This window comes from Lithobates pipiens, unplaced genomic scaffold (assembly GCF_037356315.1).
Source record: "Lithobates pipiens isolate NorthernLeopardFrog02 unplaced genomic scaffold, aLitPip1_a1.2 Scaffold_19, whole genome shotgun sequence".
Lineage (NCBI taxonomy): Eukaryota > Metazoa > Chordata > Amphibia > Anura > Ranidae > Lithobates > Lithobates pipiens.
The window spans coordinates 523,205,098-523,232,744 of record NW_027507764.1 but is presented as its reverse complement, the minus strand read 5'-3'; the positions used below and the strand labels follow the sequence as shown (position 1 = coordinate 523,232,744).

Genomic DNA, 27,647 nt, shown 5'->3' with positions numbered 1-27,647 from the left:
GAGGGATATGGAGCAGGGTTGTTATGTCTGCAGGAGACTCATTTAAATAGAGATACAATATACCGGTTGCAGAGTAGAAAATACCAATCTCAATACCATTCTGTTTACTCGACATATAGTAGAGGGGTGAGTGTCCTGGTAAGAACGGGGGTGAATTTTGTATGTAAGCGGGTTAGCCTGGATGAAAAGGGTAGATACATTTTCCTACACTGTTTAATTGAAAATAGAGAATGCATGTTGGCAAATATTTATATTCCCCCACCATTCAAAATGGAAGTGCTTTTTAAATTACAGGACTTCCTAGTTGGGATAGATGGTGTTCCTATAATAATAGTAGGGGATTTCAATACGGTTTTAGATATTAAAGTTGATAGATTCCCAGAAAAAAAACTGGTGGAATCGGTTGGGCAGGGGAGAATGGGTCAGTACCTGGAAGAGGTAGGACTGCTGGACTTATGGAGAACCGGGAATCCAGGAGTCCGGCAGTATAGTTGTCACTCGGTAGCGCATTCTACACTATCCAGGATTGATATGATACTGGGGAATGACCTTGCCCTACAAATGGTGGAAAAGATAGAATACCAGCCCAGGGGGATTTCAGATCATTCTCCAGTGATAGTAGCATTGAAAATGAGAGAACGAAGGGTACAGAGGGCGTGGAAATTGAACCCGCTTTGGTTGGAATTAATAAAAAAAGAGACGGAAGAACGCCCTGAGAGAATCCAGTGGGAGCTAAAAGAATTTCTAAAAAATAATCGGGGTACAGTAAGGTCAGGGATCCTATGGGATACTCTGAAAGCTTACCTGAGGGGTCTGCTGATCCAATCAATAGCAAAAATAAATAGAAAATCCAAGGAGCAGGAGGTAAGAATAGGTAGAGAAGTGCTGGAGGCTGAAAGAGATTTTATTAGTGACCCCATCCAGGGTAAGAAAAAAATCTGGTTAGACAAACAAGAAGAATTTAGGTTAATAACCCTGAAGAAAGTGGAGATACAACATCAGTTACATCTGCAAGTCTCCTTTGCTGAAGGGGAAAGTATGGGAAAAATGTTAGCACAACTGGTGAAGAACAACATGGGCCCCTCCTCAATCCCGGCGATTAGGACAACTGAGGGAGAAGTTATAACGGAAACTGGGAATATATGTCAAGTATTTGGAGGATATTATAAAAAACTTTATACTGCACAAAAAGTGGGGACGGATGGGCAGATGGAAACATTTTTAGGCCACATAGAGGTACCATGTCTGACACAAGAAGAAAGAGAAGAACTGGAAGCCCCTATAACTCTGAAGGAACTTCAGGAAGCAGTTGCGAGTATGCCAAATCAGAAATCGCCTGGGCCAGATGGGCTACCGATTGAAGTTTATAAAAACTACGGCGAGATACTGCTTCCTGAGCTTCTGGAGATGTTAAGAGGAGCATATGGGGAGGGTAAACTGCCACCATCAATGATGGAGGCAGTTATAATCTTGCTGTACAAAGAAGGAAAGGACTCACTAGATGTAGCGGCATATAGACCAATCTCTCTCTTGTGCACTGATACAAAGATACTGGCCAAGGTTTTAGCGATTAGGCTTAATCGAGTTATAGCAAGATTAGTCCATACGGACCAAACAGGGTTCATTGCCAATAGGTCAACTAGTATAAATATTAGAAGAGCGTTCTTGAATCTTCAGATCCCAATGGATAATGATACCCCGGGGGCAGTTGTGGCATTGGACGTAATGAAAGCATTCGATAGTGTAGAATGGGGATATATATGGAAAGTCTTGGAGAAATTTGGCCTGGGTCCTTTTTTTATAGGATGGATTAGGATGTTATACGATAAACCTAGTGCTAGATTAAAAATTAATAACGAGTTCTCTGATAAAATAGAGTTGGGGAGAGGGACGAGGAAGGGGTGCCCATTGTCGCCCCTGCTCTTTGCGTTGGCTATAGAGCCTTTGGCATGTGCAATCAGAGCAAACCGGGAAATAGTTGGATTTTTGAGAAAAACGGGGGAGGAAAAAATCTCTCTCTATGCAGATGATATCCTGTTATTTCTGGGGGATATGAGGCACTCATTGCCAAAGGCAATAGGATTGGTGCAAGGGTTTGGAGGCTTCACAGGACTGGAGATTAATTGGGAAAAGTCGGAATGTCTTCCGTTAGACCCAACTGGTCAACAAACAGCCCTGGGAATCCCCCAAATGGCAACAGTAGATAAGCTGAAATATCTGGGAGTAACCCTGACAAGGGATCCTAACCAGTATATAAATCATAATCTAGTCCCATTATTGGTTAAGTTTAAACAAAAAATTGCTATATGGAAGAGAATGCCTCTCTCGGTGGCTGGTAGATGCAACCTGATAAAAATGATATGGATGCCCCAACTTTTATACATATTGCATAATTCTCCTATATGGATTAATAGATGTTGGTTTAATAAGATCGAGATATTGTTTAGGGAATTAATATGGAAGGGAGGACAGGCTAGATTGAGGTTGCGGATGCTCCAGCTACCGGGAGAGGAAGGTGGTTTCGCAGTCCCCCACCCGGAGTGCTATTTTTGGTCATCCCAATTACAACAGTTAGGGGGAATAGAAGAGGTGAATGGTGGAACCCCAAACGGGATATTAGTATTAATAGGCTCCCCGCATAGAACGTTGATTGAGACCCTGGAAGCGGATTCATTCCAGTATAGATGCCCCACAGTAAAAATGATGATAAAACTATGGGATATAGTTAAAAAAAAAATGGGATACAGTAAAATAACAAAGTTTACACCCCTTTGGAATAATAAGAAGCTACAAGAAATATGGCGGGTTGGAAAAATTGTAGAATGGGAAAAATGTGGTATTGTAAGGTTGAGTCAGCTTTATGGAGGTAGGGGTTTTAAATCTTTTGAGCAATTACAAAAAGAATTTAAGTTACCAAAAAAGTCGTTTTATGCTTATATACAAGTAAGGCACGCTTTAAAGACCCAGCTTGGAAACGTAGTATCAACATGGGAAGAACTGTCCCTGTTACATCTAGTAGCACAAGTAGGACCCACTAAAGGATTAATATCTAAATTTTATGCCCAGTTGGGTGCACAGATTAATTGTGAGAAGAAAGGGAGGGTTGAGAAAGGGAAATGGGAGCAAGACATAGGTAATATAACACGAGCGCAGTGGAAAAATATCCTAGAGGCATGTCCAAAAGTCTCAGTCTCTCCCCCCCATAAGATATCTCACTTGATGGTAATTAATAGAGCTTATTATACCCCCCAGAGATTATTTAGATTTGGTAAGAGAGCAGACGATTGTTGTCCTAGGTGTGGGGGGACAGGAAATTTAATACATATGCTCTGGAAATGTCCTAAATTATTTAGATATTGGGAAGGAGTGGTAGAAACACTAAGCAGAGTCTTTAGGACGGTAATAGAATCAAACCCCATAGCGTGTATCCTGGGATATAGAGACGAGAAAGCAGAGAGAAAGGGAGTAACTATCGTAATTCTAAGATGCCTATTTCAAGCTAGAAGAATGATTGCTAGAAGATGGCAATCAAATCTAGCTCCTACAATAGAGGATTGGGTGAGCGCTGTAAACGAATATCTATGTAAGGAGAGAGCGGTATATGCAAAACGAAATAACCTAAAAGAGTTTAACAGAAACTGGCGAGATTGGTTAGTAGAGATGCATACCCCAGTCTAAAACACATTAGGAAAAGGGAGTAGAGAAGGGGGGGGGGATGGGAACTGGGTGCGGGTAGGGTAGAGGGTAATAAAGGTATTAGAATTACTACAACACATTACAACACAAGTATGTTACTTTGAAGGTTAAAAGCACAAATATATACACTTGAGAGGGGGAGGGGGGGTTGTAAAGATATAAAGGGAGGGAAGGAGGGAGGGGGGTATATTAATAGGAAAAATGTTGGAAGAGTAAAAAGAGTCGAGGAGGGGTAAAGGGGGTTATAGTACTGTCTAGATAATGTTTTCATTTTCCTTTTTTTCTGTTCTTCTTATTAAATTATACTCGTTGTATGGATGTATACTTATTGCCCCCTTCTTCCTGGCACTTTAAAACCCAGACTCCTGGTTGGAAGGAATATGTAATGAACTGTTGGCAATGTTATTTGAAAAAGGTGTTTTGTATAGTATGAAAATTTAATAAAGATTAAAGTAAAAAAAAAACATCTTTTTCTAGGGTGCTCCATCCCTGAGAGAGTTAAAGAACCATGTCAGTTAAGGTGCCAGACAGGGGCCAAACTATTTGTAGCGAAGCCTTCAGGCCCAGGAGAGGAGCCCAATTTGAGGGATTTGATGGTGTCTAAGACCTCCTCGGAGGTAAAGGGGTCCTCTAAGAGTTCCCTGTGGCCTCGGGCTATTGAGGGGATAGGTAAATTATTGAGGAAGGTACTTTTGAGTGTAGGAGAAGGCGGGGGATTGGTTTTGTATAGGTTGGAGTAAAACTGTAAGAAAGTATCCATTATTTTGGTGGGGTTCTGGGTCAGGTCTCTGGATGGGGATCGAATTTTGGGGAAAGCCAATGGGAGTCTTTTGGAACTCAGTTTTGTGGCTAGTCTGGAGCCAGTTCTGTCTTTTTGGGAATAAAATTTAGCTCCAGTCCATCTGAGGTGTTTCTTGGTCGCCATTGTGAGGGATAGGTTGAGGTGTGTTCGGGCTATATCAACCTGTGCCAATGTTTCAGGTGTAGAGTTACATTTGTGGGCTTGAGCTAGTTATAGGTATTCATCTGTTCGTTTCTGTGCTCCTGTGCGGGTGGAGGGAAACCCAGACACCCCTCAAAACAGAGTGTGAAAATTGCTCACCTGCTACATTCAACAGGGCTGATTGACATTTGGAGTGAGATCAACCCCCATGTGAAAGATTATACCCATTCTTCAGCACCCCACAATTCCTATGCCAGGATAGACCACATTTTCACACACTCTATAACAGTCCCGTTGACCCTAAAGTCTAAAATTGTAGACACCGTCTCAGATCACTCTATTGTAACTCTAGGTCATCAGGATCCTCAGGCCCTTTCAGATGCCATCTCAATGAGGCTCTTTTGAGCGACCCAATACAGTGTACACTTATAGAACAAACAATAAAAGAGTACTTCCTTGTAAATGAAAACAACGAAGTGTCCCCAACGACTCTGTGGGCTGCCCACAAAAACAGTGCTCAGAGGAAAGCTCACCCAGCTCGCCTTTAAAATTAAGGAGCACAGTAGTATCAGGATAGGTGACAATAACATCTTCTTATTAATTAAACAAACGGTATAGCATGAAGAAGTGAACACAGAATTATACTCTCTCTTGCCTGCCTTTTTTTGTTAGCCGTATTTATTAAAATAAATTAAAATTATTGTTATTGATAAACAACATATAGGTGTAAGATACAAAAATAATATATAATAATATTATATATAATAACGAAATCCCCATAACCATGTTCACTTCTTCATGCTATACTGTTTGATTAATATTAAGAAGATGTTATAGTCACCTATCCTGGTGCTACTGTGACATCATTATATTATATTATTTAGTTGTTATAACTCACCTCTATTATCTTTGCAATCTAATTTAATCTCTAGATTGTTTATCAACACTATCTCGGCAACAATAACGATCCAATTTTGCCATTGGCTATACCATGTGGATCTGGCATCCATCGGTATTTAGCCCCAGTAAGTTTATACCAAGATTGGTAAATGATTGTATGAGCCTGCGCCAAATTGTCTACTGTTAAATGACCAGGTGAGCTCACCTAATTTATATTGCTACTGTATTATTATTATTATACACAATTTATATAGCACCAACAGTTACGCAGCACTTTACAATGTATGGGGGGGGGCAACACAATTACAGTACAGTTCAACACAAAAGGTACATGAGGGCCCTGCTTGTAGAGATTACATTCTAAAGGGAGGGGGTGGTGGTGCAAAAGGTAATAGCTGCAGAGAATGATTTGATGGGGGTGGCTCGGGAACAGTAGTTGTTAAGTGGGTGTGGGATAGGCTTCCCTGAATAAATGGGTTTTCAGGGATCTCCTAAAGGTGGACAGGGTAGGGGCTGATCGGGCAGACTGGGGCAGGGAGTTCCAGAGGATGGGAGAGGCTCTGGAGAAGTCCTGAAGGGGATCATGGTAGGAGGTAACAAGGGAGCTAGAGAGCAGGAGGTCCTGGGAGGAGCGGAGGGGACAATTTGGGCGATATCTACAGATGAGGTTGGTTATGTAGATTGGCCATGTTGTGGATGGCTTTGTATGTTATGGTTAGCATTTAGAATTTTACACGGTGGGGTAGGGGAAGCCAGTGAAGGGATTGGCAGAGAGGGGTGGCAGTCACTGAATAATATGTAACGTAAAAAACTTTTTTATAAATTAATTTATAATTGCATGTTAGATAATGTATTAATGACATGTTTTTGTCTCATGTAATATAGATGAAATCATAGATGTATACAGTGCCCTGATGAAGCATTTTGCAAAACCTGTTGGCTACTTCTGCATATCAAGTATCAACTTACAGTCTAAATCATGTATTCTGGCTGCTTCTTATTTTTATCTTTGATATTATTTAATACATTTATACGTTTTTAATGAACTGTTGTCTTTGGTTCTCACCTTTATAACAGATATACCATCTCCACAAAAATCCCAGTATCTTTGAAAGAGCTTGGTCTCTTTCTTTCTTCTTCTTTTTTGATAAACATTAGGGATTGTGAGAAATTGTACAATTGTCATATTCATAGAGTCAGACTGTTAATGAATGCAATAACTAGTGACCAACAGAGCTTCACACTTGGGCTAAGTGACTGGTCTCCTCTTCCCCGATCATCTCCAGAAGTGGAGGGGCCCAACTTTCCCATCCTGTCTATAACTGTAAGGGAGGAGGGATTGAACAATGCTAGGGCTAAAATTCTGGGGAGGTCAGTACTGGGGTAGAACTTCAGTAGGTAAGATTTGGGGTAAGGCCCAACTCAATTGGTTAAGAGATGTCACAAACCAGGGCTCGGTTTAGTGCGACGGGCAGTCCAATCATGTCGGTAGTGTCTCTTTGGACCTCTTGGAGTGGTGCTTCAGCCAGGTGGGTTACAGGGGGCTGGCAGGAAGCGGTCATTTCAATGACGAGGAGGGTCCCCTGTTGGGTGGGTGGGGGCTCCTAGGAGAGTAAGCCTAGATGGAGCAGTAGGCATTCACCCTCCGCAAAAGACGAGAAGTCATATCCTTTGTTGTGATACAAAAATTTCAGGCAGAAAGGGAAAGACCGTCTATAGCAGTGGTCATCAACCCTGTCCTCAGGGCCCACTAACAGGCCAGGTTTTATGTATTACCTTGGGGAGATGCAGACTAGAATACAGCAATCACTGAGCAGAAAATGATATCACCTGTGATGTATTTCAGTTATCTTGCAAACCTGGCGGGTTAGTGGACCCTGAGGAGAGGGTTGATGACCACTGGTCTATAGTATATGATACCTCCTTCAGTAGTAGGATTTGGAGTAGTGGTTTAAGTGATCTTTGTTTTTGAACTGTGTAAGGTGAGAGGTCGGCAAATACCTAAACTGTGTCTCCCTCTATAGTGAGGGCATCAGCCCCTCTCTATTTCCTCATCAATTCCTCCTTCACTGAATAAAAATGAGGTTTCACTATAATGTCCCTGGGAAGCCCGTCTGAGTAGGAGGTAGTGCTCTATGAACTCTGTCCAGTTCCAGGCGGTGTTAAGCAGTGTCTGGAATGAGCCCTTTAATAAGGGCCTTAACTGCTGGTTAGACATCTTTCACAGATTCAGGGAGCCCCCTTATCCTAAAGTTGTATCGTCTCGACCTATTCTCAAGCTCTCATTCATCAATCTTTGATAGTGCAGTTGGTCCTGCATGTCTTGGAGTCTGGCTGAATTTTGGTTTATTCTGGCAACAGATTGGTCTGCCTTCTTTTCTATCACTTCAATCCTCATACCCAATTGCTGCAAGTCTGCATAAATGGATGAAGTGATTTGGGCAGCATTCAGTGCAAGGCTTCTGGACATCTGAGAAAAAGCATTCATCATAGATGGAAAGCCAGTGGGTGCAGGCTTCTCCCTCACATACGAGTAGATCTGTAACGGGATCATGCATAGGGGTTGTTGGGAGCCCCATCATTGATCTTTCATTGCAGGGATTCTGTAGATGTTGGGGAGGGTGCCATCATCAGTGGGGAGTTTGCTGTACCTGGTGAGGATGGAGGAGCTGTGTCCTGGTCCACCACAGAGCCTTTTCCCTCAGCATCTGTTTCTTCCTCGTGTAACGACTGCCATTTTGGCCTAGCTAAGCGGGCATCTGGCAGGAGAGGTTTCTCCTGACCGATGCTGAGGTCATTCGTGCATTCCCGGAGAGCTCCCCCACTATTTTGTCCCAGTGTGGTGGATGGGAGGGTGCTCTGGAGGCTGTAGCGGGTAGTTAAGGGACCGTGGTGCCACAGAGCTCTAGAGGGTCGCAGCCATCTTAGGAGCTTCCGCGCATGCATCTAGCTTCTGACTTTTAATAAGCAAGCACTCACCTGTCCAAGGATCCAGCACCATCCTCACCTGAGCCATTTGTTCATCTGTCTTTGGGTCCCCATCGCCGGCTTCCCACTGCGCATGCACGGGCTGCGTCCCAGATGGTTTCATGGGAAAGGGAGAACTTCCAGTGGATCAGCAGCAGCGATCCATCTGGAAGTGGGAGCGGGTACCTGTCCCTGACAGCTGAGATGACTCATTGTTGTTAGGAAGCCAGTGGGTGTCAGCTCTTAACCGATGACTCATCCCTGATGCCGGCAATAGGGATGACTCATTGTTAGTACGCCGGAGTGCCAGCTCCTTAACACCCAATGACTCATCCCTGCTGTCAGTCACTAGTTGTTAAGATTGCAGAGGGTGCTGGCTCCTAACAACCAAGAGAATTTGCAGGCAAAAACGCATTGCAGTGCATTTTTTGTGCACTTTGCCAGGTTGCAGTGCAGGTATATACAGAAAAAAAAGCACCATGTTCTAATTTTTTTTGACTACACTGGAACACACTGCACTGGTGTTATTGGAACCTATATAAACTAACGTCCATGCATTTTTGATGCAGAAAAAATGCACTCAACTGCATCTGGTGTAAACTGACCCCAAGAATAACCTGGTCGATTCTGTTTCTAGATAAGCAGTTACACCTGCTGTTGAATCATGTTGTTAATGTATAACTTCTTGATATCCATTAATTATTTTATATCATTTCCAGTTTCATACTTTGCATGCTGATGACTGAAATGTTAATTTAAGGTTTAACAAAGATCAGGGATGCCTTAAATGTTGCTGGATTATATATAATTATCATGAAGGGAATTTCAGTGTACCATAAAGGATACATTTAAAGGGCAACTTCACTTTCGTTGGGAAAAAATTGCAAATAAAGAAAAAATAATACAATTGCGACACCAATCATATTGTAATTGAATGTTTTTAAAAATTGCCTTTCCTTTTCAGTCTGCAGCCACTGTAATTTTCTGAGAATACATTGCATATGGCTACCTGGAGTTGTTCTGTACACAGAATGTGTACTGTCCACGCCTCCCCCCCACCCCCCCAGAAACATAATTTCCTGCTTGTGTGATTTTCCCAGTAGTCTGCCTAAGAAACAAATCAAATTTCATGCATCCCCTGCAACAGAAATGTCATTTTTGAAGAGATACTTTCAATAGGAACGTGTCTAAAGGGAAGCAGGCCCTGCAGATTTCCTCAGAGCCCTACATCTGCACACCTGACAATTAGGAAACCACTCCCATTAGACCCACTCAGAACAGAGGCACAGAGAAACACACATGGATGTCTTCAGAATAACAAAAGGTAGGAATCTGCAACAACGTTTGTTATAATCCTTGCAATGTACATAGATCATCCAGAGGGTAATGTTTTTTTTTTTTCTCAACAAAGGTGGAGTTTTGCTTTAAATGGAAAAAGCTGCAAACACACTGTGAGATATTAAGAAAGTCCTACAAGATGCAGAAAAAATATGCGGTGTTATTTCCAATACTGTTGATCAATAAAATGCAGTTAAAATCGAATACTCTCACAAAAATATAGATAATTTTCATATATAAATTAAACATTTATATATAAAGTCCAAATGTGAAATACAGAACAATTAGTGTCCAAAGGAAATGTGAAAAAGGTCATCACATCCACCAACATAAACTATTAGAAGCTGAGGGTATCTTGGAAAGAACTGAGAGATCCTCCACCAGGTAACACCATGCAGGCTTACCAGATAGCTATGTCCTTCTTACAGAAAGGTCAAAATGCGCATTGACCAAAAGGCCTCATACAGATCTTCTCAAAAAAAAAAAAACTCTGAAGATTAGATATGCTCGACTCATCATAAAGGTGCATTCAGGGGAAGTCTCCCCATGTGGCCCCGTATCCTTTTATACTCCCTGGAATTGAAAAGTTTCATACTTACACTGGAATCACTGTTGAGAAATTTGTATATTGCGATCATATCTCCTCTCAAGCGTCTCTTCTCCAGTGAGAATAAATGTAGTCATTCCTCATAATTGAGGTCCTCTAGTCCCCATAGTAATTTAGTTGCCCTTCTGTTGCCTGTACTTTCTTCAGCTCTAACACATCATTTATGAGGACTGGTGACCAGAACTGGACAGAATACTCCAGATGCGGATGAATCAGAGTTTTATAAAGTGGCAGGATTATAATTTTTTCCTGGAGTAATTTCACATTTTTTGTAATGCATGCTAATATTCTGCTGGCTTTGGTAGCTGCAGCATTACGCTGCATGCTATTGATCAGTCTGTCTTCTACTAGGGCCCCTACATTCTATTCCATCCTGGAATCCCCTAGGAGTTTCTCCCCCAATGAGAAACGTGCGTTTATATTTTTACCTCCCAAGTGCATTACCTTACATTTACCAATGTTAAACTTCATTTTAGCCCACTCCATTCATTTATTCAGGTCCGCTTGTAAAGTTTCGATATCCTGCTGTGATGCCCTACATATTTTTGGGTTGTCAGCAAACACTGAGATCAAGCCATTTACCCCATCCTCTGATGTAAAATGCCTATATACAATAAATCGTTTGAGGATTTTACACCATGAGGAGTTTTTCTCTCTATATATTGTTTTTCCTACACCAGTTCCATATGTTAATTTTTCCTAAGCTACTGCTGCTTCTCTGGTTTGGCTTGAGGTACCGGCAGTATCTCTGAGAATACCAACTTTGGAGGTCCTTCTCTTCAATTTAGCTCCTTAGTCCCTGAAATCATTTTTAAGGATGCTCCACCTTCCTCTTACTTTGTCATTGGTACCAACATGTGTAATGACAGCTGGGTCCTCTGCCGCCCCACCCAATAATCTGTCCATCCGATCCATGATGCGTCAAACCCAAGAGCCGGTAAACAAGATACCATTTGGCAATTACAGTCTCAGGACTAGCCTTCCTAGCACTCTTCCCTCTACCCCTCCTTTTGGGTCACCCAGCTACCTAACTCTGACTTCTGTGCCTTCATGTCTCCACCCTCCTCTACACTGGCCCCACTAGCACCTGTTGGGTAATGTCCAAACTCCTTTCCAGGTTGTTGATGCTACACAGTGTTTCCAACTTGTTTTCAAGATTCAGGATCTGGGCTTCCAGAGAAACAAGTAGCTGACATTTCATATAGCAGTATTCACAATCGATTGGCCCATCAAGGAACGCATACATGGAGCACGATGTGCCCTGGGTCGCATCAGCAATCCTGTTGGACATTTTACCTGTTATTCTAATGGGGATATTAAATGGTTACTCTACACTATTGCAAGTAGGGATGAGCTTCGTGTTCGAGTCGAACGCATGTTCGACTCGAACATCGGTCGTTCGTGCGTTCGCCGAATTCCGAACGTTTGGGCCGTTCGCGGCAAAATTCGTGTGGCCCACAATGCATTGCGATGGCGCAATGCATTGCTGTCTCACGATTGGCCAAGCATGCACTGTGACCCCGCATGCTTGGCCAATCGCAGCGCCAGTAGCGAGGAGAGCAATGGTTGGCCACAGGCATCCTGCCTGTGGCCAATCATAGCTCAGGCTGTGTAGTGCACGCCCCACACTATATAAAGCTGCCTTTCAGGCGGCCTCGTGTAGTGTTTGTTAGCATCTGAAGCAGTGGGTGTTCTGTGTACCTTCAACAAAGTTACACACCAATCGTTTTTGGCTGATTTACTATTTTGCTCTTTTGTAGTGGTTACTGTCTGTGCCCTGACCGCAGTATACACCACTATATTCACATCACCTATATAGCTAGTGATCTAGCTTTAATAATAGAGCTTGCAGTCAGCAGTGTTAGTGCGTGCTGTCTGCGTGCTCTGTACCCAGTACATACCACTATATACACCTACATAGCTGTTCTCTATTTGAGCCCGATTGTCATTTGCTGGAGTTATTGGAAGTTGTGTGTGCCTCCAGCACAGCACAGTATACATCTGTATATACCCCTTTAACTCTGCTGTTTTCTGGTTTTTGTCTGCGTGCCCTGACCGCAGTATACACCGTGATATTCACCTCACCTATATAGCTAGTGGTCCATCTTTAACAATAGAGCTTGCAGTCAGTAGTGTCACTCAGGAGATAGTGCGTGCTGTGTGCCTGCTCTGTACCCAGTAGATACCGCTATTATCCACCTACATAGCTGTTCTCTATTTGGGCCCGATTGGCATCTGCGGGAGTTATTGGAAGTTGTGTGTGCCTCCAGCACAGCACAGTATACATCTGTATATACCCCTTTAACTCTGCTGTTTTCTGGTTATTGTCTGCGTGCCCTGACCGCAGTATACACCGTGATATTCACCTCACCTATATAGCTAGTGGTCCATCTTTAACAATAGAGCTTGCAGTCAGTAGTGTCACTCAGGAGATAGTGCGTGCTGTGTGCCTGCTCTGTACCCAGTAGATACCGCTATTATCCACCTACATAGCTGTTCTCTATTTGGGCCCGATTGGCATCTGCGGGAGTTATTGGAAGTTGTGTGTGCCTCCAGCACAGCACAGTATACATCTGTATATACCCCTTTAACTCTGCTGTTTTCTGGTTATTGTCTGCGTGCCCTGACCGCAGTATACACCGTGATATTCACCTCACCTATATAGCTAGTGGTCCATCTTTAACAATAGAGCTTGCAGTCAGTAGTGTCACTCAGGAGATAGTGCGTGCTGTGTGCCTGCTCTGTACCCAGTACATACCGCTATTATCCACCTACATAGCTGTTCTCTATTTGGGCCCGATTGGCATCTGCGGGAGTTATTGGAAGTTGTGTGTGCCTCCAGCACAGCACAGTATACATCTGTATATACCCCTTTAACTCTGCTGTTTTCTGGTTATTGTCTGCGTGCCCTGACCGCAGTATACACCGTGATATTCACCTCACCTATATAGCTAGTGGTCCATCTTTAACAATAGAGCTTGCAGTCAGTAGTGTCACTCAGGAGATAGTGCGTGCTGTGTGCCTGCTCTGTACCCAGTACATACCGCTATTATCCACCTACATAGCTGTTCTCTATTTGGGCCCGATTGGCATCTGCGGGAGTTATTGGAAGTTGTGTGTGCCTCCAGCACAGCACAGTATACATCTGTATATACCCCTTTAACTCTGCTGTTTTCTGGTTATTGTCTGCGTGCCCTGACCGCAGTATACACCGTGATATTCACCTCACCTATATAGCTAGTGGTCCATCTTTAACAATAGAGCTTGCAGTCAGTAGTGTCACTCAGGAGATAGTGCGTGCTGTGTGCCTGCTCTGTACCCAGTACATACCGCTATTATCCACCTACATAGCTGTTCTCTATTTGGGCCCGATTGGCATCTGCGGGAGTTATTGGAAGTTGTGTGTGTCTCCAGCACAGCACAGTATACATCTGTATATACCCCTTTAACTCTGCTGTTCTATAAAAAAGGCATCTGCAGGAGTTAGTGGGTGTTGTGTGCCTCCAGCACAATATAAACTACCCAACTACTGTTTTACCCAACTCCCTTCAGGCCATTACCATGTCTGGAAGGCCAGCAAGGAGAGGCAGACAGGCGCGAGCCGATAAAAGAGGGCAAGCAGGCTCTGTGTCTAGAGACAACAGTGCTGGTCGTGGACGCGGTGCATTGTCATCAGCACGTGGCCATGGGACATGCTTGTCCTTCTTTTCTGCAGCTGGACATGTTGAACCGCAACATGCCAACGACTTGGTAGAGTGGATGACCAAGCCCTCTTCATCCTCCTCATCCTCTCTCACCCAGTCTCAGGGTAGTAGAAAAGCAGCTGCCAACACATCGTCGTCCCTCCTCTCAATGTCATCATCAGTGACTCCTTCCCTAGACCCACCACGTCCTCCTGAGGAGTCTCCTGAACTCTTTGAGCACAGTGTTGGGTACATGCTCCAGGAGGATGCCCAGTGTTTGGTGGGCTCTGATGATGACACTCAGCTAGAGGAAGGCAGTAGCGTGAGCACAGAGAGAGGGGATGCTCAAGAAGGACAGCAATCTGGCAGTCATGTTCCACAAGCTGCAGCATACTGCCAGGTTTGCTACAGCGATGAAGAGGGAGGGGATGATGAGGGCACTGACTCCACGTGGGTGCCTGGAAGGAGGGAGGAGGAGGAGGAGGAGGAGGAGGCACATGTCCAACGAGGCAGGATGCCCTCCGGGGGCCAGCTTAGGGGCAGCACACCGACTGAATCACACCGCAGAGCTCCGCCTGCACAGAGCGCTTCCTCTGCGCAGAGCGCTTCCTCTGCGCGTTATTCTAAAAGTTCTTTGGTGTGGGCCTTTTTTGAGACGAGTGCATCAGATCGCACCGCTGCTATTTGCAACATATGTCTCAAGCGTATCTCACGTGGCCAAAACATCAGCCGCTTGGGCACCACATGCTTGACCAGACATATGTTGACCTGCCATGCAGCTCGTTGGCAAGCATACCTCAAAGACCCACACCAAAGAACAAAGCGGACCTCTCCTTGCTCCTCATCAGCTGGCATCTCCAACCCCACTAGACCTTCAGTCCTCTCTGAAACCTGCTCTGAGAGGAATGAAGGTGTAGAATTAGGTGTGTCACAGCCAAGTGCTTCCGGGAACTCTGCTAGTGGTACATCCACGTCCGATTATAGCAGACAAATGTCCCTGCCCCAGCTGCTGGACCGGCGGAAGAAATTTACTCCCAGCCATCCACATGCCCAGCGGTTGAATGCTAGCTTGGCTAAATTGCTAGCACTTCAACTGCTGCCTTTTCAGTTGGTAGACTCGGCCCCCTTCCGTGAGTTTGTACAATGTGCGGTTCCTCAGTGGCAGGTCCCCAAACGCCACTTTTTCTCACGGAAGGCGATTCCGGCTCTCTACCGGCATGTGGAAGGCAATGTCCTTGCCTCGCTGGACAGGGCGGTCAGCGGTAAGGTGCATATTACCGCTGACTCATGGTCCAGCAGGCATGGACAGGGACGTTACCTGTCTTTCACGGCCCATTGGGTCACTCTCCTGGCTGCTGGGAAGGATGCAGGACAAGGTGCAGTAGTGTTGGAGGTTGTTCCGCCACCACGCCTCCAAAATGCTACTATTGGTTGTGACACACCTCTCTCCTCCACCCCCTCCTCTTCTTCTTCCTCCATGGCCTCTTCCAGTGCTCTGTCCTCAGAACCAGCGGTGCTCCGTAGGCGTTGCAGGGGCTACGCAAGTACGCAGGCAAAACGATGCCATGCCGTGCTTGCGCTGGTTTGTTTGGGGGACAGGAGCCACACTGGGGCGGATGTTTTGTCAGCTCTGCAGGGGCAGGCCGAGAGGTGGTTGACGCCACGCCAGCTTAAGCCAGGAATGGTGGTTTGCGACAATGGCACCAACCTCCTCTCCGCCCTCCGACAGGGACAACTGACCCATGTGCCCTGTGTAGCTCACGTCCTTAACCTGGTGGTGCAGCGGTTCTTGGGCAGGTACCCCGGCTTACAGGATGTCCTGAAACAGGCCAGGAGAGTCTGTGTGCATTTCCGCCGATCATTTAATGCCTGTGCTCGGCTGGCTGAGCTCCAAAAGGAGTTGAACCTGCCTAAGAACCGCCTTATATGTGACATGCCCACCAGATGGAACTCAACATTGGCCATGCTGCAGCGGCTGCACATGCAGCAGAGGGCCATCAATGAGTACCTGTGCGACTACGGCACCAGGACAGGGTCAGGGGAGCTTGGTTTTTTCTCACCACGCCAGTGGGGCATGATCAGGGATGCATGCACTGTCCTGTCACCGTTTGAGGAGGCCACAAGGATGGTGAGCAGTGACAGTGCATGCATCAGTGACACTATACCTCTTGTCCACCTCTTGGAGCATACGCTGCGTGGAATAATGGACAGGGCACTTGAGGCAGAACAGAGGCAGGAAGAGGAGGACTTCCTTGCCTCTCAAGGCCCCCTTTATCCAGACAGTGTTCCTGCTGTGCCACCCATCACACAGGAAGAGGGTGAGGAGGAGGAAGAGGAGGAGGAGGATGATTGTGTCAGCATGGAGGTGGAGGCTGGCACTCAGCATCAGCAGCAGCAGTCTTATAGGGATGATTTACAGTCCCAAGAAACACGTGGACTTGTACGTGGCTGGGAGGAGGTAGCTGCGGATCATGTTGTCCTTAGTGACCCAGAGGACTCCGGACCGAATGCCTCAGCTAACCTACGCTGCATGGCCTCCCTGATCCTGCAAAGCCTGCGGAAGGATCCTCGTATTCTTCGGATCAAGGAGAGGGACCATTACTGGCTGGCCACTCTCCTTGATCCACGGTAGAAGGGTAAGGTTGCCGACCTTATCTTGCCATCGCAGAGGGAGCAGAGGATGAGACATCTCCGGGAGGCCTTGCAGAAAGCTCTGTGCAACGCGTTCCCAGAGACTGGGAGGTCACAAACTCCTGGTCCTGGACAACGTGTTGCTGAGGCATCAGTCAGAAGGAGCGGTGGAGAAGGTGGCCGTCTGACTGATGCTTTCAGACAATTTTTTAGTCCGCAGCCCCAAGGTATGATTGGTTCCAGCACCCATCGCCAGCGTCTAATTTACATGGTGCAGGAATACCTAGGGGCAAGGTCAGACTTGGACACCTTTCCCACTGAAAATCCTCTGGCTTACTGGGTCTTGAGGATGGATCACTGGCCAGAGCTTGCACAGTATGCAATTGAGCTACTGGCCTGTCCTGCATCCAGCGTTCTTTCGGAACGCACCTTCAGTGCTGCTGGTGGCTTCGTTACCGATCACAGGGTGCGCCTGTCCACCGAATCAGTTGATCGACTGACCTTCATCAAGATGAATCAGTCTTGGATCACCCACAGCTACCAAGCACCTGAAGCTGATGTAACCGAATAATTTTTTTTGAAATACCACATCCCTTCAAGACTGCCTATGCTGATGCTGAGTGACTGTCCTGTTATGTTGATTGTCTATCCTCTTCCTCCTCCGCTGATATGTTGGAAGAACATTTTTGGTTCTGGGTGATGCCAGCAGCCCAATTTTTCTGCCCCTGTTTAACAGGGGCATTTAAGTACAATTTTTGATGCAATGCTTTGCAGCAGGGCTAATTCCTGCAATAAAACTAGAGTATATGGCAGAGGTTGCAGTGTGATGGCACCAGTGCCTAAGGCCCAATTTTTCTGCCCCTGTTTAACAGGGGCGTTTAAGTACAATTTTTGATGCAATGCTTTGCAGCAGGGCTAATTCCTGCAATAAAACTAGAGTATATGGCAGAGGTTGCAGTGTGATGGCACCAGTGCCTAAGGCCCAATTTTTCTGCCCCTGTTTAACAGGGGCGTTTAAATACAATTTTTGATGCAATGCTTTGCAGCAGGGCTAATTCCTGCAATAAAACTAGAGTGTATGGCAGAGGTTGCAGTGTGATGGCACCAGTGCCTAAGGCCCAATTTTTCTGCCCCTGTTTAACAGGGGCGTTTAAGTACAATTTTTGATGCAATGCTTTGCAGCAGGGCTAATTCCTGCAATAAAACTAGAGTGTATGGCAGAGGTTTCAGTGTGATGGCACCAGTGCCTAAGGCCCAATTTTTCTGCCCCTGTTTAACAGGGACATGTAATTACAATTCTTGATATAATATTTCACAGGAGGGCCCCTTCCTGTGCCCACCCAGAGTAACTGTGAGGACTTATAGTGTTGTGGCACCAGCACCACAACCACCAAAGGTCAATTTTTCTACCACTGTTCAACAATGGCATGTAATTACAATTCTTGATATAATCGTTCACAGCAGGGTGCTCCAGCGCCCACCAAGAGTCACTTTGAGGGCTTACAATGTTGTTGCAAAACCAACACCTTGTTCCGCCATTTCTGCAGAGCATATAGGGCAGGCCCCTACTTTCAAACATCCAATTTACAAACATCTCCTACTTGCAAACGGAAGGAGACAACAGCAAGTGAGATGAAAAAAGATGGACGACAAAACAAATTATACAGGGGTGATAACCCTTCCCTATGTTTTCCAAAAAGCTTAAAAATATTTTTTTTGACTGGAGCTACACTTTAAAAATGTACCAGTTGAAAATTACAAACAGATTCAACTTAACACAACAAACCTACACAGTCCCTGTCTTGTTTGCACCGCCTGTATACTTCTGTTCTGAGTATATAGGGCCTGGGGGCCACACGCATTTCCTTTTTTTAATATGGGTACAGGGTTCCCCTTAATATGCGTACAAGACCCAAATAGGCTGGTAATGGGCAGGGAGGGCTACCCATGCCATTTTTCTGAATGATTTTCAACCATATTGCAGGAACCAGATATAACATTAAAACCGCAAGCAGTTTTAAATGGTGTTATTTCCGCTTAATGTCATTTTGTGCAGGGACTGTTCTAAACACGGGAAACACGTGGCACTTCACAGGCATACTACAGACACCCACCAGGCACCATATTTAAAGGAATATTTCACTTTTTTTTTTCACTTTAATCGTCATTAAAATCAGTGCTCCCACCAAAACGGTAGTTTTTAAAACTTTTTTTTGCAGTGACCCATGTCCCCTGAGGCAGGAGGCAGGTCGCCAAACCCTTTTTAGGACACTATCTTGCATATTAGCCGTTAAAATTAGCACTTTCCAATTCGAACGTTCGAGTCCCATAGACTTCAATGGGGTTCTAACGTTCGTACCGAACGCGGGGGTCGTTCGCAAGTTCTGGTGCGACCCGAACCGGGGGGTGTTCGGCTCATCCCTAATTGCAAGGCACTCTTGCTACAGCTCCATTTTGTTTTAAATTACTCAGTTACCCCAAATACTACTCATAGTACCCCAAAGTTAATATAGGTACTGCTCCTAATACCCCAACGTTAATATGGGTACTACTCCCAGTACCCCAAACTTCTTACTGGTGTTGCACCTAGTACGCCAATGTTAGTTCAGGTATTACCCCCACTACTCCAAAGTTACTTATGGTATTAATCCCAGTATTTCAAAGTTATCTCAGGTATTACTCTCAGTACATAGTTATATAGTAGGCGAGGCTGAAAAAAGGACACAAGTTTATCAATTCCAACCTATGTGTGTGATTATATGTCAGTATTACATTGTATACCCCTGTATGTTGTGGTCGTTCAGGTGCTTATCTGATAGTTTTTTGAAACTATCCAGATGCCCCCTGCTGAAGTCACTGCCTGTGAAAGGGAATTCCACATCCTTGCCGCTATTACAGTAAAGAACCCTCTACGCAGTTTAAGGTTAAACCTCTTATCTTCTCATTCTAGTGAATGGGCACGTGTCTTATTAAACTCCCTTCTGCAAAAAAATCTTATCGCTATTGTGGGGTCACCAGTATGGTATTTGTAAATTTAAATCATATCCCATTCTCAAGCGTCTCTTCTCCAGAGAGAATAAGTTCAGTGCTTGCAGCCTTTCTTCATAACTAATATCCTCGACTCTTTATTAGCTTTGTTGCCCTTCTTTGTACTCGCTTTATTTCCAGTACATCCTTCCTGAGGACTGATGTCCAGAACTGGACAGCATACTCTACAAGACCAAAGTCTTGTAGAGTGGGAGAATTATCGCTTTATACCTGGAGTTAATCCCCTTTTTAATGCATGCCAATATTCAGTTTGCTTTGTTAGCAGCAGCTTGGCATTCCATGCCATTGTTGAGCCTATCATCTTCTAGGACCCCCAGGTCCTTTTCCATTCTGGATTCCCCAGAGGTTCACCCCTAGTGAGTAATTTGTTCAGATCTTCGTGCAAGGTTTCCACATCCTGCGGAGAAGTTATTGCCCTGCTTAGCTTAGTGTTGTCAGCAAATACAGAGATTGATCTGTTTACCCCAGACTCCAGGTTGTTTATGAACAAATTAAACATGATTGGTCCCAGCACAGAACCCTGGGGGACCCCACTACCCACCCCTGACCATTCCAGGTATTCCCTATTTATCACCACCCTCTGAACTCGCCCTTGTAGCCAGTTTTTAATCCATGTACTCGCCCTATGGTCCTTGCCAATATACCTTACTTTGTACAGTAAACATTTATGGGAAACTGTGTCAAATGTTTTTGCAAAATCCAGATACACCATGTCTATGAGCCTTCCTTTATTTAGATGGCAGCTCACCTCCTCATAGAAGGTTAATAGATTGGTTTGGCAAGAATGATTCTTCATTAATCTTGTATATAGTCCCTTGTCATCCCCTCCAAGAGCTTGCATACTATTGATGTTAGGCTAACTGGTCTGTAATTCCCAGGGATGTATTTTGGCTCTTTTTTAAAATATTGGTTATGTTGGGTTTTCTCCAATCAGCTGGTACAATTCCAGTCAGTAGACTGTCAGTAAAAATTAGGGACAATGGTCTGGCAATTACTTGACTGAGTTCCCTGAGTACCCTCGAGTGCAAGCCAACTGGTTCCAGTGATTTATTAAAGTTTCCCAAGTCTATATCTAATTCTGTCCTCTTTTAGCCATGAGGGTGCTTCCTGTGATGTCATGAGGACAAACACTGCAGTTTTGGTTACTGAAGCCCCCAATTCCTGTTTATATACTTAAAGAATTTCTTGGGATTTTTTCTGCTCTCCTCCACTATGAGGCTTTTGTGCTCTCTTAGCTGCCCTAAATGCACCCTTACATATCTTGTTGCAGTCTTTGTAAAGTCTGAATGCTGATGATGATCCCTCAGCCTTTTATTTTTTGAAGGCCTTCTCCTTTGCTTTTATATCCATTTTTACATGAGAGTTAAGTCATCCAGGACTTTTGTTTGCTCTGGCTAATGCCCTTATTTAATGTGGTCTTAAAATAAACCCATCTCTCCTCTGTGTTCTTTGTTTTTAAGATTTTATCCCAATTTATATCTTCTATCAAGATTCGTCGTTTAGGGAAGTTTTGAAATTCAGTGTGTTTGTGTTCCCCATTTGTGTGATTTATACTGAAGCCAATTGACCTGTGATCACTGTTTCCTAAATTGCATTGTATTTCCACTTCCATGATCAAGGAATGTATTGTTGGTAATCAGTAGATCTAGTAATGTCTTTTTTCTAGTTGTGCGTCTACCATCTGACCCATGAAATTGTCCTGCAAGACATTTACTCCAAGTTGATACTCCCAGCACTTCAAGGTTACTTTAGGTAAGGCTCCCAGTACTCCAAATTATTACAGTTATTACTCCCAATATTCCAAAGTCACTTCAGGTATTACTCCCAGCACTCCAAAGTCACTTCTGGTATTACTCTCAGTACTCAAAAAGTTACCTCAGATATTACTTTCAATATTCCAAAGTTACTTCAGATATTACTCCCAGTATTTCAAAGTTTCTTCAGGTATTACTCCCAATACTTCAAGTTACATTAGGTATAACTCCCAGTGCTCCATGTTACTACAGGTAATACTCCACGTACACCAAGTTACTAGTTAATACTCTCAGTTACTACAGGTATTACTCCCAGTATTCCAAATGATACTCACAGTTATCTCAGTACTCCCAGTATTCACAGCCTGTCTGTCAGTCTCCTTCTGTCAGCGTGCCTCCACCACCTTCTCCTGCCTGACGTTCCTCAGCCCCTATCCTCTTTACTCACCTGTCAGTGCACCCCGGCTCACGCTGCTCCATCTGACTCTGCCTCCATCTCCTGCCTCATCGGCTCCAACACTGCTCCTGCTGCCTGTCTGCCAAGTAAAGGTCCTCTTGCCATGGCCAGTGCCTCTCCAGTCCAGCGACTCCAGTGTCTTGTCCCCAGCATGCAGCTCCCTTCTCTAGAGTCCTGTGAGCAGCGACCTCCATTCACGGCTCATGCCTCCTCCTTCTCTCACTAATCCCCTGTACAGCGTTTCCACTGCCTACAGCTCCTCCTCTCAGTAATCCCGCGTGCAGCATCCCCACTGCTCACAGCTCCTCCTCGCCTCCTCTCAGTAATCCTGGCTGTAGTGTCTCCACTGCTCACAGCTCCTCCTCCAAATGGGATGTTAAAAAAAAAAAAATGAAAAAAAGTTTGTTGGTCTTGAATCTTGGATCACTAATAAGTTCAGGTAATTTAAGGACCTGTATTTGAGCTGGAAGCACATTACCACCACAGAGATCAAGCTGTCTCCTATAGCTCCTGTCTTGTACTAATGACTGGGAACCTGGTTCCTTGGTACAGGACAGAAGCTTGGATCTATGTGGTGGTAAAATTATTCCAGTTCAAATACAGATCCTGAATTTACCTGAACTTATTAGCGATCCAAGATTCAAGACCAACAAACTTGGCTTCCAGTACCAAAAATGTCTCCTTGAAATTTTAACCACACAGAGAAAACAATCTCTGAATAACTTAAGCTCTTTGAAGGAAGTGGCTTCCTGTACAGTCCAATCAAAAGGATTAAGCAAGTATTTTCAGCTTTATAGATGGCATAAAAACACATGGATGGACAAAGGATTGAGGAATTCCTCTGAATGAACCTTTATGATGAGTGGAGCATATCTAATCTTATCTTCCGATTATTTTATTTGAGAAAATCCCAATGAGGCCTTTTGGTCGATGCAAATTCTGAACTTTCTGTAATTAGAAGGGCATGGCTATCTGGTAAGCCTACAAGGTGTTATCTGGTGTATCTCTCACCTCTTTCCAAGATACCCCCCTCAGCTTCTAATCGTTTGTTGTTGTATGTGGTCATCTTTTTCAAATTTCCTTTGAAAACGAAATGTTCTATAATTCACACTCTGACTTTATATATGAATGTTTAATTTATCTATGAAATCACGCATATTGTTGTGTTTTTTTTTATTTTAACTGAATTTTATTGGTCAACAGTATTGGAAATAGTGCAGCAAAGCTGCAGACCTTTGACTGTAATTTAAATGTGCAATAATTATTGTTCTCTTTAATACAAGCCCTCTCTCTTTTTCAAAATAACTGTTATTCAATGTATCAAATTTAGAAATGTTCCATCACTTTAATTCTGTTGCCTCCTCCACTCTCCAAATCTTTGTTCATAGGGAGTTTTTTCCAAAACTGTAACTCATCAGGTTTTCCACTTATTTTTGGAATTTATACCATTTAGAAAGGATTTACCAATATAAAATTAAAATGTTATGTACCTGGAAAATTACTATCCAAGCATATCCGATGTTATCAAAATTTATGGCACCCTTATGAGGGTTTGTGTTGCTGGTGCGACAGACATTATAGTACTGATTCCAGTTGACGCACATGCCACTGACATTGAACTCCTGACGAATGGAATTGTAATAATAATAGTCTTCTTTATCCAGACAGCATTCGTGACCCCGATCCCTTAGAGGTGGGATCTCATGGCATCCCATGATTCCATTATCACCAGATAAAGAACAGATAAATGGCATCTCGTCATCTTCTTCAGGCTGGTAATAAGGTGGCAATATTATGTCACCTTGTCTGGTAAGAAAGAAAATATATAATTAGTTTTATTAAGAATTAGCAAACAGCAAAATAAACCATTAGCTTAAATTAATCAATAACAAATCTGTGCCAGAATAAAACTCAAAAAGCTGCTGGACACTGTGTTCATGATACATAAAAACACAACAAATATAAAACAAATAGTACAGCGCTGTGATTGTAGTAAACAATGTCCAATATTTTTTTATCAAAGTCCAATGAAAATGATAGTCCCACAACCATTAAAGATAAAAGATTGCCAACATAGCATGATATCGTATAAACTAAAAATGTATTTAGACAATTGTGGGTGCACTCATACGTACAACACCACGCAAGTGCAGTCGTGAGTCGTCCATTTTAACTTCTGGATGTCGAGGATTTTAAGCATTTGACATGCCAATCAATGCCTGTAGGAAATGTCAGTTGGTGGAGTCTTAGGGTACCCACCTTTTTACTTCCACCCACTTTTCTACTTCTTCCTTTAAGATGGCCATTTATTGTACAATCTGATTGCATAGTGTATGGCCAGCTTTATACAATTACAAGTGAGGGAGTGGGCAAAGACCGATAACTGTCATTGCTCTTGTAATCTAGCTCAGTGTGCTGGGGGTTGTAAACACACCAATTTGACTTTCAGGCCCCAGTCACACCTAGTGTATTAGGAGCGCATGTTTTTTGGTGTTTTTTTCCTGTGACAAGCATCAGACAGCTCATTGATGAATGTCCAACATGTGACAAACACAGAAAATTAGCTCATGGAAAATTTTGGAGTATTGCAATTTGTACGCTTTTTATCATGCGTTTTGTCGCATTTGTCACACTCTTTTTCTGTGTGGCAAGGTGCGCATTTGCTTCTGTTTTTGTAGTGCTTGTATCAATTACCCGCTCCAGCCCCAAAAACTTTTACCCCTACATGACCAGCTATTGTTTGCCATTTACCACTGCGCTAATTTAACTAGAAACTGTGCGGTCATGCAACGCTGTACCTAAACAAAATGTATATAATTTTTTTACACAAATGGAGATTTATTTTGGTGGTATTCGCTCACCACTTTTTTTTTTTTTGCCAGTTTTAATGAAAAAAAGAACAACAATTTTTGAAAAATATATATTTTTTTTACTTTCTGCAGGATAACATAACCAATAAAAAAAATGGAAAATTTATGTCAAATACTTACCGTAATTTTCCTTTCCTGATGGACTCCATGGCAGCCTACGTGTGGGTTTAGTCCCGCCTCCATTACCCTATAGGACGACACTCCCATAAATCTTTGCTCCCTGCCACAGGCCGTGTTCGGTAACTATGCTACTCCAGCCATTTGGGAGGGAACTCCTGCTGCCATGGAGTCCATCAGGAAAGGAAAACGACGGTAAGTATTTGACATAAATTTTCAGTTTTCCTGACAGACTCCATGGCAGCCTACGTGTGGGAAATAACTTGCCAAGACACACCCGGGTGGGCAAAAATGCTGCTTAACAAAGATTTATTTGACACCGTCAACTGACAAAACTTTAACTCCAAAATCAACTGAGGATAGAGCCGCTGGCTCAACACAATAATGAGACATAAAGGTGTGAATGGAAGACCACGAGGCCGCCCTGCATATCACGTCAGGAGCCACATGGCGAGAAGCTGCCCATGAGGTAGAAAGACTTCTGGTCGAATTAGCGTCACCGCCTGAGGAGGAGCCAAGCCCTTTTCTCTGTATGCCCACTGGATTGCTTGAACTATCCATGCCGCAATTGCCCTGACTGATGCTCTAGTGCCCTTGTTCTTCCCACAGAACAGAATGAACAGGAAGTCCGACTGCCGGAACGGAGCTGTAGCTTCCAAGTAGAGCTTTAATGAGCGTCCAACGTCAAGAGGATGAATTTCCGAGGAATCCAAGGATCTGAATAAGGGTAGAGAGATTACCTGATTTTCATGAAAAACCGAAGTGACCTTAGGGTTTGACTCCAACATTGGAACTAGGACCACTCTGTCCGGAAAAAAGTTAGAAAAGGCTCCTTGACTCCTAGAGCTTGAATCTCTGACACTCGTTTCGCTGAGGTGACCGCCACCAGGAACGCGGTTTTCAAGGTGAGTTCTCTGATGGAGAGAGCCTTACTGAGCAGAGAAAAGAAGTCCAGAACTAGAGGCAGATCCCATTTAGGGAATCTGGGTTTTCTCTGGGGTCTCAATCTTACTGCGCCCTTGAAAAACTGCTGGATAAGGGCATGCTTGGCCCACTGAACCCCTGTAAATGCCGAGACTTGAACCCGAAGGGAGCTAACTGATAAGGGTAAGTCCAAGCCTGATTGTAGGAACCCCAACACGTCTTGAACTGTGGGTGAAACATAGGAACTGGTTCTGGAGGACACATAAGAAACGAACTTGGCCCAGATCCGTTCATACACCTTATTAGTGCTTCTTCTCCTCGCACTTAGGAGAGTGGAAATGGCTTCCTTGGGACACCCTAGTGCTTCCAGCCTTCCCCTCTCAAGAACCAGACCTTCAACCGAAGGTGAGCCGGACATGGATGGAGAACCGTCCCTTGGGAGAGCAGGTCCCGTCTGGATGGAAGAGGAACCGGGTCCCGAAAGCTGAGGAGGGATAGGAGAGGAAACCAGGGCCTGTTGGGCCAATACGGAATTATTGCCAATACTTCTACTCCTTCCCATCTGAGTCTCTTCAGGAATTGGAAGATAATTGGAGTTGGAGGGAAGGCGTATGCCTTGTGGAATCGCCACTGCTCTGTTAGGGCATCTATCCCGTAGGCCTGCGGATCCTTGAACCTTGAATAGAACCTTGTTAGCTTCCTGTTGAAACGAGTGGCGAATAGGTCCACTTCTGGAGACATCCCCAGGGATAGAACCCACTGAAACACCTCTTTGTGAAGGGTCCACTCGTTGTTGTCCAAGTGGACTCGTGATAGAAAGTCCGCTTGGACATTGAGGACTCCGGGCACATAGGCTGCTGTTAGGTTGGCCAGGTTCCTCTGGGACCAACGCATTATTGGATCCACTTCCTTCAGCAGAGACCGACTTCTGGTGCCCCCTTGCTTCCTCCCGTATGCGACCGCAGTCTTTTTGTCCAGCCTGAGGACTACGGATGCACCCACTATCAGATGTGGAAACGCCAACAGCGCTAGGAAGGCTGCTCGTAGTTCCAACACATTCGACACTATTCCCCGAGAGGGAAAGTCCCAAATGCCCTGAGCCACTTCCGAAAGACAATGTGCCCCCCAGCCCTTGTTGCTGGCATCTGACGTTACTGAGATCCATTTGATTGGCAGAAGAGAATGACAATTCAGTAGACTCTCCCGACGAAGCCACCAAAAGAGGGAACTTCATGGGCTGGGCCTTTTCTCCTGACCATTGACGAAGAAAACCCATTTGAAAGGGGCGCATCCTCCATTGTGCCCACTTCACCATCGGTATAGTAGACACCATGGTGCCTATGATCTTTAGGCAATGAAGAGCACTGAGACGAGATGAGGAGAGAGCCAGGTGGATCCTGTCCCGTACTACTGCAATCTTCTCCTCGGGCAGAGAGATGGTACCTTTTGCCGTATTGAACAGGGCGCCGAGGAACACGAGAGACTGTGTAGGAACCAACTGGCTTTTCTCTAAATTGAGGAGCCAACCGAATTCCTTGAGGGTTGCGATGACTTGATCCCTGTGACTCAAGAGACAATCCTTGTCCTGAGCGAGAAGAAGCAAATCGTCCAGATAATGATGAATCCGGATTTTTCTGACTCTCAACAAGGCTACAACTGCTAGAAGGACCTTCGAGAAAGTGCAAGGGGAGGTTGACAGACCAAAAGGAAGG

The 27,647-nt window shown here is 44.5% G+C and overlaps 1 protein-coding gene across 1 annotated transcript in view; it reads right to left on the bottom strand.

The window, feature by feature from the left end:
- LOC143998093 (voltage-dependent T-type calcium channel subunit alpha-1I-like) overlaps window positions 1-27,647 on the bottom strand; it is a 1,330,488-nt gene that overhangs the window by 859,810 nt on the left and 443,031 nt on the right. The window contains exon 5 of the mRNA XM_077493843.1: window positions 23,515-23,830. Coding sequence (XP_077349969.1) covers window positions 23,515-23,830 — 316 coding nt within the window. The remainder of the gene's footprint in view (window positions 1-23,514; window positions 23,831-27,647) is intronic.